This window comes from Artemia franciscana, chromosome 20 (genome assembly GCF_032884065.1).
Source record: "Artemia franciscana chromosome 20, ASM3288406v1, whole genome shotgun sequence".
Classification (NCBI taxonomy): domain Eukaryota; kingdom Metazoa; phylum Arthropoda; class Branchiopoda; order Anostraca; family Artemiidae; genus Artemia; species Artemia franciscana.
In genome coordinates, this window is record NC_088882.1 from 5,620,607 (window position 1) to 5,638,681 (window position 18,075).

At 36.5% G+C, this 18,075-nt stretch overlaps 2 protein-coding genes across 4 annotated transcripts in view; both read right to left on the minus strand.

Annotated features, from left to right (window-relative positions):
• The window catches only part of LOC136040359 (PIH1 domain-containing protein 1-like), a 491,267-nt gene that overhangs the window by 304,485 nt on the left and 168,707 nt on the right, over window positions 1-18,075 (minus strand). The window lies entirely within an intron of this gene.
• Window positions 8,568-18,075, minus strand: part of LOC136040357 (calpain-5-like) — a 144,487-nt gene continuing 134,979 nt past the window's right edge. For 2 of the 3 annotated variants that reach the window (XM_065724605.1, XM_065724606.1), the window contains exon 14: window positions 13,753-14,466. In XM_065724605.1, the coding sequence (XP_065580677.1) occupies window positions 14,287-14,466 (180 nt within the window). In that variant the 3' untranslated portion in view covers window positions 13,753-14,286. Of the gene's footprint in view, window positions 11,408-11,534; window positions 14,467-18,075 lie in introns of those variants that run through there. The other variant, XM_065724604.1, reaches the window with a different exon arrangement.

Sequence of the window (18,075 nt, forward strand, 5' to 3'; positions counted from 1 at the left end):
AAGCTAAGGGATAGCATTATAGCTAATTTTTTCTTTATTGTGATTTTTTCGGACTTTTTGCTTATCCCAAAATTATTGGCAATGTGAATTGACACAGAGACAAGGAGAAAAATATAACAATAACTTTATTCTCATTTTTCTCGAAGGAAATTCATTTTTGCGCGGGGACATTCATAAATACAATGCAAGCTTAAGTGCAAATTCAAAAGAATGCCTTATTTCTTATAAATTCGAATGAGTTCATACGAAATTCAACCTGCTTCACCTGTTAATACTTACAGGGTTTATTCAATTGAGATTTTAAAGGCAATGAAACCTTTAAAAATTGAGTTCAACCAAAGTCTCCATCAAAAATTAGTGGCAGGAAGTATTGCACGTATAACTAACACTCCAATAAATACAAAACCAAGCAATATAGACAGTTGGCGAGGAGTGACACCTCAGCCTCAACCACCTCCTAAAATAGGCAACCTTGATGGATGGAAGAAAAAGGTTAATAGATTCCTTAGCAGATTAAGTTCCAAAGAATATATTGATGCAAAATATCCAGAGGCTTTGGAATCCTTCCAAGAAGCATCGAAGGATGACATTGACTTTATCATAAACACGATTTTTGACAAAATTCGAAACGCTCATGACAACCATTATCAACTTTATGCGGAGGTAATAGTGAAACTTGTGAAAGATACAATCTGTGGAGAACCAGACAATTGGATGAAATGCCTTCGAGAAATTTATGAAGCAGAAATTAACAAGCATTTAAGCAACTTAGAGGAACAAGAAAACGCAACATTTGTTCCAAATTGGGGTTTTCTTGGTCATCTGATAGTTGAAGATCTTGTGCCTGGAAATTCAGCTGAATTTATTCTAACACAACTTGCTGACTCAAAAATGCAACCTTCCATCAGGGCTATTTACAATATCCTAAATGGTAGTAAAGAGATTCAAACGCCTTTTCTCGCAAAAATAGTGAAAAAACTTCAGAAGCCTTTTATCAGTAAAATGGTGAACAAGGTAATGGAAACTGCAGTCGATGAAGGTTTCAAGAATACTCGGGTGTCACCATTGTTAGAACAAATAGGAATTCAACTTGAACTGGATATTACTTCGGTTGTTTCCAACAGCACTGATGAACAGAAAAATCCTGAACTTGAAACTCCAGGTGCCATGAATATGGAAAATGTTAAAGATAAAACTGATGGAGATGTGAAGAACCTTGAGTTAGAATCACCATGTTTAAAAAAACTTGAGATGACCAAGCCTGATATTGTAAACAAAAATGCTTGGAGAAAAACTGAAATATCGGACCAGCAAGTGTATACTTCGATTTTCTTTGCTTATACGGCAACAGAGGTGGATCCAAAATGGAAAGAGGGAAACCAGGATTTGAACTCTGCCTCAAAAGAATATCACATAGAGGAAAGAAAACAGGCCGGACCGACAAGTGTGGCTCCCTTAACTGAAGTAAATTTGAAGCCAATTAAGAAGAAAGTGGAGGAGATTGAGGATGCATTTAAAGGTAGTTCAAACAAAGAAGACAGAAGGGATGATCAATTCACAGACTCTTTAAGACATAGCTACCGAAGCCCACCCGTTATTGAAAATCAAACTCAGTGGGGTTCGGGTCTCAAGTCTTTTGCAGAAGCTCTCATTGGAGCAAACAAGAATAAAGAAAAGGGAAACTTGGATAGCCCAGGTCAATCGCACAATGATGGTAGTATCCATGAATACGAGTATCTAACAGTGAAAGACGGATATATACAATTTTTGAAGAAGGAAATACGACCAGTAAAACACAGCGTCAAAGGTCGTGTTTCACAGCCAAGACACTGTTATAACTTTGAAAAAGGATATTGTTCTAATACTAAATGTAGGTACATCCATGATTCAGTGTCCTCATCATCTGCATTAAAAACTAATGAAACCAAACAAGACACGCACACCGAGAGAGACATTTATCGATTGAGAGTACAGCCATTGTCTCGTCAAAATAATAGTTTTTGTTCAGTGACAACACGGAGTATTTATCGAGAACGGGTGAGTTCGGTTTATAGAACGAAACACGATAGAGAAAATCCTGGAGACTATTCATATCAAAATCGTTCCAAATGGCCAACCAGATATAGGAGGATGGAGCAGGAAGGAGGAAGGAGAGAAGGTTGGGAGAGATATTGCAATAGGATGAGAGAGATGGTGCACTATAAGAGAGGATGGTGTTACGACTTTGAAAGGGGTTCTTGCACCAGACAATTTTGTAAATATCGGCACTGTTAAGTTCTGATATTAGCGCCCAACGTTTCTGTTTGGCAACGTCCTATATAGGGAACGTCCTATATTTGGGAACGTCCCATATTGATTTTTTTACCCAAAAGGTAGCAGCTAGGGCAAGTTTTAAGCTTTTTATAGAAATCTAAGGCTAACTAGCAACATTTTTTAAATTTGTATTCACTTGAATTAGAATCAAGTGAAAATCGAGTTTGAAAAGTCTTATTTTGGTCTTTTAAAATTCTGTACAACACAGACTAAAACTAGTAACGACCAAACACTCAATTTGAGAGAAAATCAATACCAAAGGCAACGTTCCGAACAGGTTGCCAAAGGCAGCCTGAAAACCAAAGTGGAAAAATGTGCCCTGATACACTATAGCCCATAGCCGATAGCCCCGCTAGCCCATACCCGATAGCCTAGCACTATATTCATGATCAAAGCAGTTATCCGTTTTTGGAATCGGCCAATAAAGCTATTCGTATTATCTGAAAATTGGGGAGGGGGGGAACGAAGAAATAAGAAACTCCTGTATATTAATAAGAAGAAAATTATTTTGTGCGGCTAAGGGTTTATTCCAGGTCTACCGAAAAGAAGCTAGAAAATTACGTTCCTTAACTTCCACTCACGGGTAACAGCAATGTCAATAATAGTTTTAACAGTAATTCAGTTCAATGTCTGAGGGATTAGATCAACACATGTAAACTTCTATCAGAAAATTACATCTTGAATATAGAATTAAAGTTATTAAGAAGTTCATTGAATTAGAGAATCCTTCGAATTAGGCTACGGGGTAATTTATGGGAATTCTTGAATGACTTGAAATGGGTAAAACGGTGAGAAGTGTCACACACACATAATGTTACCCTTGATACGCTTTGATGTAAAAACAGCCATTTTGGTGTGATCCATAAAATTTCATCAGGTATTTCCGGCTCTAAATTCCGAGATTGCCATTTTATTCACCATAGTCGAAAAACCTAATAACTATGTCTTTAGGGACGACTTACTCCCCCGCAGTCCCCGTGGGAGGGGCTGCAAGTTACAAACTTTGACCTGTGTTTACATATAGTAATAGTTACTGGGAAGTGTACAGACGTTTTCTGGGGAGATTTTTTTTGGTTTAGCGGGGAGAGTTGAGGGGGTTACGTTGGAGGATATTTCCATGGAGAAACTTCTCATGAGGGAAGAGGATTTCAATGAAGGGGGCGCAGGATTTTCTAGCATTATTTGAAAAAAAATAAAAAAATAAATATGCAAAGTTTTTTCTACTGAAAGTAAGGACCAGCATTAAAACTTAAAACGAACAAAAATTATTACACATTTGATGGGTTTACCTCCTTGTTATACCTCACTCTTTACGCTGAAGTATTTTTAGTAATTTCAACTATTTATTCTACGGCCTTTGTGATTCAGAGGTCATTCTTAAGGAATTGGGACACAATTTAAGCTTTAGTGTAAAGAGCGAGGGATCGACGAGGGTTGAACCCCCCTCATATAATCAGAAAACATACGAATATAGAAGTTCGTTACGTAAGTTAATTCGTAAGTTACATATATTTTTTACCAATGAAAACGTTTGTGAAAAATTAAAAGTTCTAGTTGTTTTTTTAAGTAATCAAAAAATTTGAGGGCAACTAGGCCTCATCCCTCACTCCTTTTTTCGCAAAATCTTACGATTAATTGCAATTAATTAATATGCAAATTTCGTTTTAATTATTTATGTGTGAAGAGCAAAGATCAAAACATGCATTAATTCAAAAACGACCGGAAATAAATAAAAAAACAAGTTTTTTAAATAAAAGTAAGGAGCAACATTAAAACTTAAAACGAACAGAAATTATTCCGTATATGAAAGGGGCTTTTCCTCCTCATCGCCCAGCTCTTTACGCTAAAGTTTTTTACTGTTATAAAAAATAGAGTTAAGAGAAAGAGTTGAACTTTAGCGACAGTGCCACGAACTATAAGCGAAAGGCCACAGAATCAAATGGGGAGGAAAATCGATCCTGGACTTAGATTATGCTGATGATTTAAAAAGCAGAGTTGTGACAAAGAGTCAAACTTTAGCGTAAAGAGCGAGGTGTTGAGGAGGGGATATACGGAACAATTCCTGTTCGTTTTAGGTTTTAATGTCGCTCCTTACTTGCAGTTAAAAAAAACTTGTTTTTTTTTTATTTAATAGGAGACAAAATGCGGCAGCACTGTACTCAAGGTGATGGCTTGGGCGATCAATGAAGGGCGAATACTTTAAAATTTATCAATTTACGGTGATGGCCAGGGCGATCAGCGATGGGCTATTACTTCAGGCTGGCTTCGGCTTTTAGTTCAAAAATTTTTCGGAAACCAGAAAATCTTAGTTCTTATGCTGGTGTAAAATACTCCAGCACTGAAAAATCACAGCCTATTTTAACTTGAAAGTAACTACATCTGCCCAGTCGTTTACCTCACGTTTAACAGAACTTATTGCTATTAATTATAGTTAATTAAAGTTGGACTGAATTAGACTTAACTTATTGAATAAGCGTAATTATTGTGCTTTATTGAATGTGGTTTGAACATCAAAATGAATTTCCAACAAAAGAAATAAAAAAAAAAAATTTGCAAACTAATAGCATCTTTGAAATTAACCAAAAATTAGTTCTAGATTATAGTAAAAGACAATCATTACAAGAATTTTTATCTGTAACAACAAATTTTAGCTTATTGAGCTTTCAAGAGGAAGAAAGAGAGAGAGAGAGAGAAGGAGAGAGGGAGAGAGATAGATAGAGAGAAAGAGAGAGAGAGAGAGAGAGAGAGAGAGAGAGAGAGAGAGAGAGAGAGAGAGAGAGAGAGAGAGAGAGAGAGATTGAGAACGACAGAGGTAGATAGAGAGGGAAATAAAGGTTTATATGCACAGACAATCTTGGCACGATAGCTGAACTTATGTTCATCCATAAACAATCGTTTTTATACACGATTACACTATTATTTAAAAAAGGGTATGAAAAAGTTCTAATTAGGATTTGTTCAAAGTCACAGAGACACAAACTTAGCTTTTTGTCCCTCAAGACTGTTTGTCTTGGCATCTGGGGTTAAAACGTCACGGTCGGACTTTGGAGGCCAATGACATCGAGATATTAAATGTCTCTATCACTCAGGATCATCCTGGCTGCCCCTTTCTGGACTGACTTCAGTCCCTGCAGTAAATAAGCAATTCTTGGCACTGACGGACCCCAGGTAGGACATACTTATGTGAGGATTGAGCGTACATAGCACACGTATGTCAGAAGAAGCCAATCTGCACAGCACCCGGAGTGTCACATTTTTGGAAGCGATAGCCCCACGGGTTACGCTACTAATATTGGTCGTTAAGGTGCAGTCATGTAAGAAATGACACCCATCATTTCCACCTTATTCATAATACGGAAATGAGCCCCTGGTTGGATGAGCTATCTCTTTACCGGTTTGAGATAAAGTATTCTTGACTTAACAGAGCTGATAGTCGATTTCGAATCTTTCTTCTGTGAACTTAGCAGATCAAAAATGTTTTTTTAGGGAACTGCTTCATGGGGACATTTCCATGAAGAAAATAGGCCAGTAAGAGCCACTAATAGACCAGCAAATAATTGATGATGACGAAAAACGCCATTCCTGCCACATTTGTCCCCTGCGGAGCCCCGTAGGTCATTTCAGTCTGCTCTAAGCCACAGCTCTCTTCGTGCAAATGCTTTTTGTTGTCTTCCAGATAGACTATGTAGCACAATTACCAGCGTTTGGTTTTTCACTCCCTTTGATGCGTTTAGCACCCATCCATTTCAGACTTAGGCAAGCAACTAGAAGTGATCGGTGATCAAACGCTTTGTGAAGTTTGATGGCTGTGTGGTAAAAAAAAAACAGCCTTGCTTTTCAAGCCACTTTAGAATCTGACTGAGTGTTCTGACAAGGTATATAGACATCCCTCAATTAGGAAGTACACCATATTGGTATTTGTCAATAGGTTCACTTACTTGTTCTAAAAGCTACGGCAAGATCAAAGATTATTACACTTTGGCTAGGCCAAAGTGACATCAAGGAGATTGGTAATAAATCTTCTCATGACTTCCGCTGATTCAGTTCGGGGATCGTAAGGATGTGGGGTATTTTCTATGGTCTAGGGAAGTTTCTAGATACAATGCACTGATGGGCAAGAACTGAGAGTGAGAAAGGACAGACGTCTGTTTTCACTTTTCTTATTTGACGGAAAATCCAATTTCACTGAGCGACATTGAGCCTTCTCTGGGGCACTCTTCCAGAAGCGAGGTTTTCTCATTTGAGGTGGCTGATGTTAAAGTAGTACAAATGGTCACAAGAAATGCACTAACGTCATTGGATGCTAGTATAGGACCATTATGGTCAACTATTTTGATATACCAGTTTTATCAACATTTCCAGTCATCACTTTGACTGAGCTATGAAACTATTAGTTTTCGTTTGGCCACTCTCTGCTGTCCCTTGCCACTCGAGCAAAGGGGGATGCGTTAGAGGACCGGCGCACTTAAAAGTGGTGTAACCTGCGGTTTATCGTATTTACTGATAACATGAGTTTTGGTTCAATATATCTCAAGGAATTCGGTGTAAAATTTTCATTGAAAGTGCTAATCCTTTGCTCAAGTGAAGCGCACATTAAATCCTCCCGAGATGCCATACTCGGCGATTCAATGACAATATTCAAGTTTTGCAGAGCCTGTTATTGGTCTAGTAGTAATCAGTAGTGATCTAGTAGTGAGTCCAAGCTACGCCTGGTGGTGCTCAGTATTTGTTTGGATTGAGGGTACTGTCAGATGATTAAATGGGAATCTGCTTAACTCGCGGCTATTCAGCCTTTTTTTCTTCTGGTGAAAAGAACTAGTAATTATGACAGCAGGACTTCTATATCAGATTTAAAGGGAACTAACGTCATTTGGACGCTGAATAAACAAATGTTGTAGACGCTGTCATAGACAAATGTTGCCATCCCATATGCCTTCTTTTATTTTTCCCTACCTTGCATTCATGTCTCCTTCGTAACGATTTGTACACCTTGGCGAATGGAGTGCTATGTGTTTTCTTTTTGCATTATATTACGTAGTTAGCGTTGCCAAGACGATACCACTGAAACGGTATGGCGAAACGCAAATTTTCAATAGCTGTTGCTGGCTATTGAACCCCACTAAAAAACAACACAAAAATCGTTTTTAAGATGCTCACTGAGCGCGAGCTTATTTGTATATAATCGGCAACCGTCTTTGGGCACCGGGTATCCTAAGCCATCTTTTAAACTTTAGAAAAGAGTTTAAAAACAAACAACATGATTATTAAATTCAAAGTGGACAGTGTCGCAAGGACATTTGTCCTTGTCGCAAGGATCGCAAGTGTCGCAAGGATATTTTGGTATATCTGCTTGCTAAAGACCTTTCAATGATAACGTGATTCTATTTCATTGCTGACACAATGTTTCATTGGCATTACCACATTACATCAAGTCCGACGGTCTTTGAATATTCTCTTTACGGGTAGAATAATCTTATTTCATCTCGAAGAGTATGGGTAACTTGAGTGGAAACTGGCACTAATATCGACAAAAAAAACAAAAAAACAACAATCAGCACCATCTAGTGTTTGGCGACACGACATTTTTTCAGATAAGTAATAGGAATCATTAATCTAATTAATATAAATGGTAAAATGAGGTTAACAATAAGTATCTTATCTGAGTTCCTTACAAAAAGCGAGTATAAGGCTTGAAAAAATACTAAGCTCTAGATTACGTTGACAGTTTTTTTTGTTGTTGACACTAGCGCCAGTTCCCACTCTTAATTATTATACACAATTATACCAGAATCATCCCCTGAACAAGATGGAGTCCACTCCATGTTATTTAAAAACTTTCAAGAAAGCTGGGACATGGCAATTTTTCTATGTTAAATGTAACATAAAAAGAGGAGTAATTCCCTAAATTTGGGGGAGGGGTATATGAATTATGGTACGTAAGTCAGGAAAAGATAAACAAGAAATAAGCAACCACAGGTTCAATACCATACTGCCCCTTTTTGGAAAAGCATTCGAAAGAACCAAAGACAAAGCTTTGGAAGACAAATCTCTAATGATTAGCGCGTCATCATTTCTGGGTTCTCATTGGTTGCCAAAACAGCATAACAGCAAACAATCACGTACATTCTACCCGCGGGAAATCTAATCATCTTTTGTTTCCCAATTTGATTTTACCAGCATGAGCAGAGATTTGATTTTACCGGTGATCTGTCGTCTACTTAAAATACGGTCTTAAGGGCTAATTTAAGGGCTAATTTAAGGGCTAACATTTCTAGAATTTTATTTGGCATTAGGCACAAAGACTTGGAGTGAAAGACAAATATTGACATGGAACAAAGTAAGAAAATAAATAGCATAATTAACGAGCAAAACTAGAATTAAATACAAACAAAAATCAAATACATAAATACCAAGAAACTAAATTGACACATAAACCCAGGTAAACGCAGAGCTAAAATAAAAAAGAAGAAAAATCAAAGATATGCATAGAAAATAACTAAAACCCAGGTATTAAATAGTGAATAATATACGCACAGTTGCAGGTTAAAGTCAAAGAATATCAAAAAGGCTTCCAAAAGATTAATAAACAAATTTAGGGAAATTAATTAGCAAATATTTGTGAAAAATATAAAAAACCGGTCACTCCTAACTTAGAATAGTACTTCAAAATATATTACAATGTTTTGTTTTTTTCTAGAATAAATGTTGTTTTCTTTTTTTTCTATTTGTGTACCGTCTCTTTCATGTTCTTGTAAAGAGGTTCCGAATTAAATGAATAACTAAAAAAAAGAAATTGAAGAAACGTTCCAAGTTTAACGTTTGGGCCAGGCTCAGACAAGAGCCGCGTGCAGCCATGTACAGGGACAATACCCTTAAATTTAATGACTCAGATACATCTTTAAAGAGGTTTTTCCGTTTGTAATATCTAGCGACCTTCCCACAATTGTTTATATTTTCTAGTTGGATTTTATCTAGAGCTTTTATTACTTAAGAAAAATATTATATAAAAAAAATTGCTATTGCCTATGAATGGAACTGCGGTATTGGATCCTGTATATGGTGGTAGTCGAAAGCCGTGGAGTCAAAATTATGTCACTGAGTTAGGTTGATGATATCCTGATTCCTAGCTGATCGCTTTCGCGGGTTAAGGAAAATTTTTCTCAACTGGCAATTGCATTTTCATAAGATTAGATAAACGTTGTTATTTATGTTGCTATATAATACAATATTGTATAATATATATGTTACTAAAAAAAATGTTGTTATTTCCTATAAGATTGAACAATACGGCTTCTTCCCTCAAAACTTTATATCTTAAATCCCTTTAGTCTCCTCCAACCATCAACACAGGAGACCTAATACAGCACACTTAAAAGAAAAGATAGTCATACTTTTTTTAATGGTTCCCATGGGCGGATACTTCCCTCCTTCCCTCAGAAAATTCATTACCTATTTCCCTTTACATTCTTCAGTGTAGCGGACACGATGTTTTTTGTTTGACACTGATATTTTTCTTTTTTTTTGGGGGGGGGTACCAATAAAACTTCGGCTTTCCCATTGTTATTTTTTCCCTCTACTGCTGTAGTTTCTCAGAATTTTGACCTTTCGAGGGGGGGGGGGGCATGTGGACCTTATACCATCCCTGTGGTTCGTACAAAATGAGTTACTAGTTTTAAAAAAAGTACAAAAAATCCTTTAATTAGGAAAATCAGATTTACTTTTTTCTTGCGTGAATTCCCTTTCTTATAAGATTGAACCTCAGGGCACCCACCCCTGAAAACTGTACCTAAAAATCAAATTTACGTATTCTAAACGTGAGAAAATAGTAAATATATATGGTACTGTAAAGATATAGTAAAACCAATGACAATAACTCCAAAACAAAGTAATACTACAAGTTAGAAAGTAGAACATTTGTGCATAAGTTAAGGCCACAACCAAAAACCAATCACTTCTTCAAGAATTACTTCTTTGAAGGCAATAAAACACATAGATAAGAACATTAGGAAACGTATATCTCAGCGTTGCCACTATACCTGGATTTTTCGTGGTTCTCTTAAGTTTCCCCAAAAGAAGCCTGGGGTTGCCGAAATCTCCCAAAAAATAGTGCAAGCGAAAATTAACAACATGCATTTCTAACGCTCGTGAACTGAAGAACTATTTTGGGAGGAAATTTGGAGAAACATCAAGAAATTTTGGGTTTAGACTGGTGCAAACCCAAAGTTTGAGCCAGAGTCCAGATTTCTGTATATTAAGGATTGATCACAATAAAAAAAAGTCACTTAAGTATCACTTTTTTAAATTTGATATATCCTCGCGGATAGGAGCCAAAGGAAATAAACATATAAACAAGTTTATACCAAAAATCCATCCTAGAGCGAAAACGGGTCAGAATCTAAAATCACCACTAGAGACATGGAACGTGGGATGGGGGAGGATTTCAATAATTTGCGAATAGAACTATCAAGAAAAATAGGAAGCGAAAGACAAATCTAGCAATAAATAAACATCCAAATTAAATTCACTTTGCTATTTGTTCTATTAAACAATTAAAACATAAATTAAAAATTTAAAGCACCAGATTTTTAATTTTGTTCAGATTTCTAGATTTTTTCAGAGTATCAAAACTTAGAATACAGTGTATTAATAATCAATCAGTATTTAAGAGACTTTGTATCACGAAGATGTTCTGGAGAGACCCCAATACCTGCAAGCCCCCCCCCATGAATGCACCCTTCTACCGAAAAAAAACTCTTAACCGTATAGAATCAATTTGTTTTCCATTGAATAAATATTAATTTGGTTATCATGTCTTATTCCATACAACTATTCTTTGTTTTTTTACTCCTTCTTATTCATTCCTTTTAGAATGAAGTGTGGCATCTTAGCCACCCCAGGCACGCACCCACGGGGGGAAGGGGGTGCTAAATGGGCTATAGCCATCCTGTTTTTAAATATTATATAACCTGCTCAGTTTTATTATTCATTCCTTTTAGAATGAAGTGTGGCATCTTAGCCACCCCAGGCACGCACCCACGGGGGGAAGGGGGTGCTAAATGGGCTATAGCCATCCTGTTTTTAAATATTATATAACCTGCTCAGTTTTATTATTCATTCCTTTTAGAATGAAGTGTGGCATCTTAGCCACCCCAGGCACGCACCCACGGGGGAAGGGGGTGCTAAATGGGCTGTAGCAATCCTGTTTTTAAATATTATATAACCTGCTCAGTTTTATTATTCATTCCTTAGTCTCTACTCAAAGCTTGCATTCAAAGAGCTAAAATAAAATTAAAGTAATGCCTTAAAATACCATATTTCTAGGGAATTTCAAAGTTTTCTGTTGATCGGTCAAAGAAACCCCTGGTCGCCCCCCCATAATTATTTTGGGAGTGCACCACTGAGCCACCCAGTCATTAAGATCAAGTGGTATATTAATCAGGTGGCATAATAATAAAATGAACAGGACAGAGGAGGGTCTGACCAATTAATTAACTACAAATGGAAGGTCATTCATGAATTAATTCAGTTTACTTAAGTATTAGCTATCTTATTTTAAAAATTAAATTCAATAGAATATGTTCAAATTACGAATTATATTATTAATATGAATAGTATAATGAAATTAATAATTATTTAAATTAGTTAATTATAATCAGTATGATATTATTGAATAATATTATATAACATTTTATTACGTTCATATAGATCATATTCAACAATACTCGATTCCACAGTATACACTGTTAGTTAGATAAATAAGATTAATTAGGTTATTTTGATTAGACTTAAAAAAAATTGGCTGAATTTAATTTTAATTTTGAATTCTAAGTTACTAAAGTTTGTATTATTTTGGAAAATCTACTATAAAAATGTGTAACATATTGAAGTAATATATTTATACTTAAATATAAGGTAAGGTAACAAGTTTAATTATAAACGTAAAACATGCAACATTCTTTTCTATTTATAGAAGTTACGTTATGTGACTTAACATACGCAACTTTTCAGTATATTTATTTCTTTGCTATTTTAATTTGTTCATTCAATTCTATTCATGAACGTAAAGGGCTTTTGAAAAAATCAATAAATAACATAACACATCCACGGTAAGGCATTACAAGGATTTGTAGGTTATACCCACAAAAAATGAAATATCACAATAACAAATTCTTAATGGGTCTTCCTAAAATAGAATTGCACTAAATCTGTCTAAACCCAGGACAGAGGACCCCATTCCCAATAAAAATGGTCATGGACATTGTAGCAATACTATTTGACATAAATTGAAAAAGTAAAATTGAATACACCTTCATTTCTAAAACCAAAGACGTAGGTAGCATTTTCAGCACCTGTGGCCAATGTTAGCCCCCGCCCCCCTCCTTAACACCGTGAGTAACCATATCTTTCATAAAATATACAAACCCCTGTATATACGACCCCTGACAAATAAGGCACACGGGGACAAATGTACCCTCTCCCCACATAGTAACACCACTGTCAAAAATAGACTTAAACAAGCGCATAACTTCAAACTTATTCTTCGGGTCGTTTCATGTTAAAAGGCAAAATAATGAAACTAAAAAACACAAGAAATAGATATGTCTTAATTGTAAAAACGTCGTGTAATAATAATATTATTAGACGACACAACATCAGCTTTTAGCGAACTTTTAAGAATTTTAATTAAGTTCACATTTTGATACTTAACTATATTTAGTTTTATATTCAAAGTTAACAATTCTAATATATTGATTATATTTAAAAAATATTGGCTTTTAGCCAATAATTTAAACACAAGAATTAAAATTATCAGTTAATCAAAATTCAAGAAAGTGTCTTTAAATTTGTAGAATTCTTATACTAAAAGCAAGGAAGTCCAGGGAATAACAAAAATGGCCACAGCTGTTTCTTAGTCCTGATAATTTCAATTAATTCTTTTTAAACTTGCAAGGACGTGTTGTCATTAACCAAACCCGGGCCTGAACTGGGCCATTTGACTAAAACAGGGCTGAATCTCTACAGCTGATAAAACTACCATGCGAAAATAAATGCAATCAGGGGTGCCTATTCACAAAAATGTATATGAGAGGGGGATTACTTTTTTTAAGATACAAGGGGAGCCCCCCTTGATTGACTTCCCTTGTTGGTTAAGAGAAAACTTACAATCTTGTGAAAAGGGGAAGAAATTGAATGACTCAACTAATGTAGAGATACTAGGAAAAGCATTGAAAAATATTAAGAAAGTTTTATTTGTTTAAACTCTTTATAGAAAAAACGGATTTAAGTTTGTTAACATTTTTATTTACTTTTTGCTGTGAAAGTTATATAATGAAACGGCTGCAATAACTTTAAGCATTATGTTTTTTTTTCACTTTTTTTGGCATCTCTCGTTTCTCGCTTTTTTTTTCGGCAATTCTCTATTTTGATAGACTGTTACTGTTTGTTTCCGCTATTTGGGGGATCTTCAATTTCTCTACTTTTTTTGAACCTTGCGTTTTGGCAATTTTTCTGACGGTTGAATTTTTCTGACGGCATTTAGTTGTTTTTTTTTTCTCCTTTTTTGCCCAAAAGCTTTTCTAGTTTCTTTTTTGTTTATTTTTACACAATTCTGCCTTTTTAAAATAATATAAAACAATAATATTTAAATAATAATAATAATATAAAATAAAATAAATAATATAAAATAATATATATAATATATAAAATAATATCTGCCTTTTTAAAATAATAAATAATAATAAAATAATATAATAATATAAATAAATTTTTAAAATAATATAGTAATTTTCAGCATACTGTTTAATTTGTTTGAGTTTTTTTTTGCCCAACGGCTTTTTTGGCCTTTTTTTCGAACATCAGAGCTTATTTTAGGATAATATAAGGAAATAACAGTTCAACGCAACAAAACCTAAAAAAGAATACACAAAATAGGTAATTGACTGACATGTAAAAATACTGAATCACATGGGAAATTTAAATACTGGTTATATCGTCACTTGTCATATACTCAATGGTCAGCTTTCCTTCTGTAGGCATATCATGGTCTTCGAGAGAGCGTAAGTCAGTTGTAATTCGCTTTCTTCCCTCAGAAACTGGGGCCTCCATCAAGAAATGACCTAGCATAACGTCCCTGAGCATGCGTCGCTCCCATACCTTCAAGAAGAATTACGTTACTACTGCTACTAGTATCTCACAATGGCACCTTGAAAGCAACACAGCTACGCACACTCATCCTACACCTAATCAATTCAAAAATTCAATTTTCACCTCCTTCCTAAAAGTTTCGATTTCCTTTAATCCTTTCTTATGGTCTCTTCTCACACACTTTGGGACAATCAGGGACACTTCAGGGACAATATGCTTTTTCGGCCTTAGAAGATTACCAGACAAGAAGATTTTGGGCAATTTTTAATATAGGGTAATTGTAGAATACTCACCTTGCTTTGCTTGCATTAGTGTCTTATTTATAGTGTGCCTTTATTGATTCTTCCTTGTGTGAGTGATTGCTTGCTTGCTTGTACATATTTTTTTTTATAGGTGCTTGGGTTATAATAAACAAATAAACTTCTACATGGTGTCAGAAGTAACCAAGTAAAGATGGATTCAGTTCATTGCTCAACACCAACGATCGACTGGAATTCACAAAACTTGAAACATGCATGGAATAGATTTAAGCAGCATGAAAAATTAATGTTCAGTGGCCCCTTTAGTGGTAAAGCAGAAACTGTGAAATGCTCATACTTGCTCATATGGGTTGGTGAAAAAGGCAGGGATATATTTAACACCTTCACTATTGCTGACTCAGAACAGAATGTAACTGCATACCTGGCAAAATTTGACACTTATGTGGAACCAATGGCCAACCCCATTTTTGCCAGATACAAATTTCACAAAAGGAACCAGGATGCTGTAAAGACAGTTGAACAAAATGTAACAAGTCTCAAGATCTTAGCAAAAGACTGCTCATTTGGGAATTCAGAACATGAAATGGTCAGGGACAGGCTAGTTTTCGGTATAAGAAATGACAGAATCAGAGAAAAGTTGCTTACACAGGGATCAACACTCACTCTCACTACTGCCATTAACACAAGCCAAGCAATGGAAGGAACCCAAGCACAACTACTAACTATGAGTGACGCTGAGCATAAGACAGCTATCAAACAAGAAGTCGATGTTGTGAGCAAATATCCTGAATGTTATATGTGTGGTGGACAATATTCCTGTGGACACAAGTGCCCCGCAAAAGGAAAAACATGCTCCAAGTGTGGCAAGATCAACCATTATACTAGAGTTTGCAAGAGTAAAACAGTTCACCAGCTAGAAATTGCAGGAACAAGCTCTGGTTCTCAGGCTATACATGCATTAGACTTCTCCCCTAGCTCTGGAAGCGAGTTGTATATTGATTCAATTCATTCAATGAATCAAACCAAAGACCATCACATTGATCTTTACTTCAGTACACAAAAGAAGTACATCAGCTTCAAGCTTGATACAGGAGCAGATGTCAACATACTTCCATTAAAGGAATATGAGAGATGTTATCCCCATCCCACACTAAACAAAACCAACAGTATCCTGACAAGCTATACCAATGGGAAGTTGAATGTATATGGAGTGTGTGAAGCTGAAATACAATACAAAGATAGGACTGGGCAGAAGCACAAATTCTTCGTGGTTGACACTCAGAAAGTGCCTATAATTAGTAGGCAAACCAGTGTTGATCTTGGTCTTGTCAAATTCATATTTGATGTGCAACAATGCAACCTTGCCCTGATCGAATCAAGATCATGATAGACCAATATGCTGATGTCTTTGAGGGTATTGGCCAACTTCCTGGCGTGTGTAAGCTGACGCTGAAGGAAGGAGCAATTCCTACAGTTCAATCCCCAAAACGTGTACCATTTGCATTGGAGAAGAGATTAAAGGCTGAGCTCGACCGCCTGGAACAGATGAAAATCATTGAGAAAGTTACAAAGCCTACTGACTGGGTTAATTCTGTTGTAATAGTGGAGAAAGCAAATGGGAACTTAAGGATATGTCTGGACCCCGTGGACCTGAACAAGAACCTAAAAAGACCACATTATCCGGTCCCAACATTCGAGAGCATCACCGAGAGGTGTGCTGGAGCTAAGATTTTCTCCAAACTCGATGCCACTAGTGGATTCTGGTCAATGATGCTTAATGATGAATCATCCGACTTGACAACTTTTAACGCCATCCATGGGTGTTACAAATTCAAAAGGTACCCCTTTGGCCTCAACTCAGCACAAGACGATTTCCAGAGAAAAATGGAAGAGGCTTTTGAAAACATCAATCTGGGCCTAATAGTCGATGACATAGTCATTTGTGGTGCTAATGATAGTGAACACGATGAAAGACTGAAAGTAGCGCTAGAACGTGCGCGTGAGAAAAATGTGAAGTTCAACCAAGAGAAATGTGTGTTTGGTGCAGAGAGCATCCCATACTTTGGGAATCTTCTCACCTCGGAAGGAATAAAGCCCAACCCCGAAAAAACTCGGGCTATTACGGAAATGTCACCGCCAGAAAACAGCGAGCAGCTTCAAAAACTTCTAGGCATGCTTAACTACTTGTCGAAGTACATAACCAAACTTGTCCTCAGTAAACAAAAGCCTAAGAGAGCTAGCACGGGTTGACGAGTACAAATGGAAACCAGCTCATGAAAAGGCATTTTCAAAGATAAAACCAGCCCTTTGCAGCAACTTGGCATACTTTGACCCATAGTGCATAAACATAGAGATAAAAGTAGATGCATCAAAGCATGGTCTAGGCGCAGTACTAGCAGTTGACGATAATGTTGTTGCTTTTGGCTCACGTTCAACGAGTGAAACCGAGCAGCGGTATTCACAAATAGAGAAGGAACTGCTGGCAGTTGTATTTGGATGCAAGCATTTCCACCAGTATATATATGGCAGAACCGTAACAATAACAACAGACCACAAACCTCTAGAAAGCATCCTTGTAAAACCGATATCCAAAGCACCACCACGGCTACAGCGCAAGATGCTATCAATACAGCCATATAGTTTGAAACTTGTATACAGACCAGGTTCTGAAATACCTGTGGCTGATACTCTGTCAAGGTTGCACACACCTAACCTCGACAATGAAAACGAGAAACAAGCAGAAGTCTTTGTCCATACACTCTTCAAAAACTTACCTATATCTGACGGGAAAATGGAAAAAATCAGGAATGCAACCTGTACTGAATTACGAAAATTCAGTACACTCCATTCCAGACTATACTTGATGGATGGCCCCTATCTCGACGACAGTGTGATTCCAGCTGTTTGACTTTCTGGAACCACAGAGACAAACTTGTAGTCAACCAAGGCATAATCTTGAAGGGGACAAGAGTTGTAGTGCCTCCATCCATGCAGTATGAGATCCTACAACAACTGCATGTATCACATCTTGGCATCGCCAAAACCAAGCAGCGCGCTAGGACTGTCATATTCTGGCCTGGTATCACAAAAGATATCCCTTCCTATACATCACAGTGTGATGCTTGCAATGCCTTTCATGGCAAGCAGCAGCAAGAGCCGCTTATATGCTCAGAGATCCCAAAGCTACCTTGGGAACACATTACCGTTGACATCTTCGACTGGCAAAATCGCCAGTATCTTATCACTGTCGACTACTATAGTCGATTCTTTGAGCTTGATAAGCTCGACTCATTGACATCATCAGCTATCATCGTGAAATTAAAGAGCCAATTTAGTCGCCATGGAATACCAAAATTAC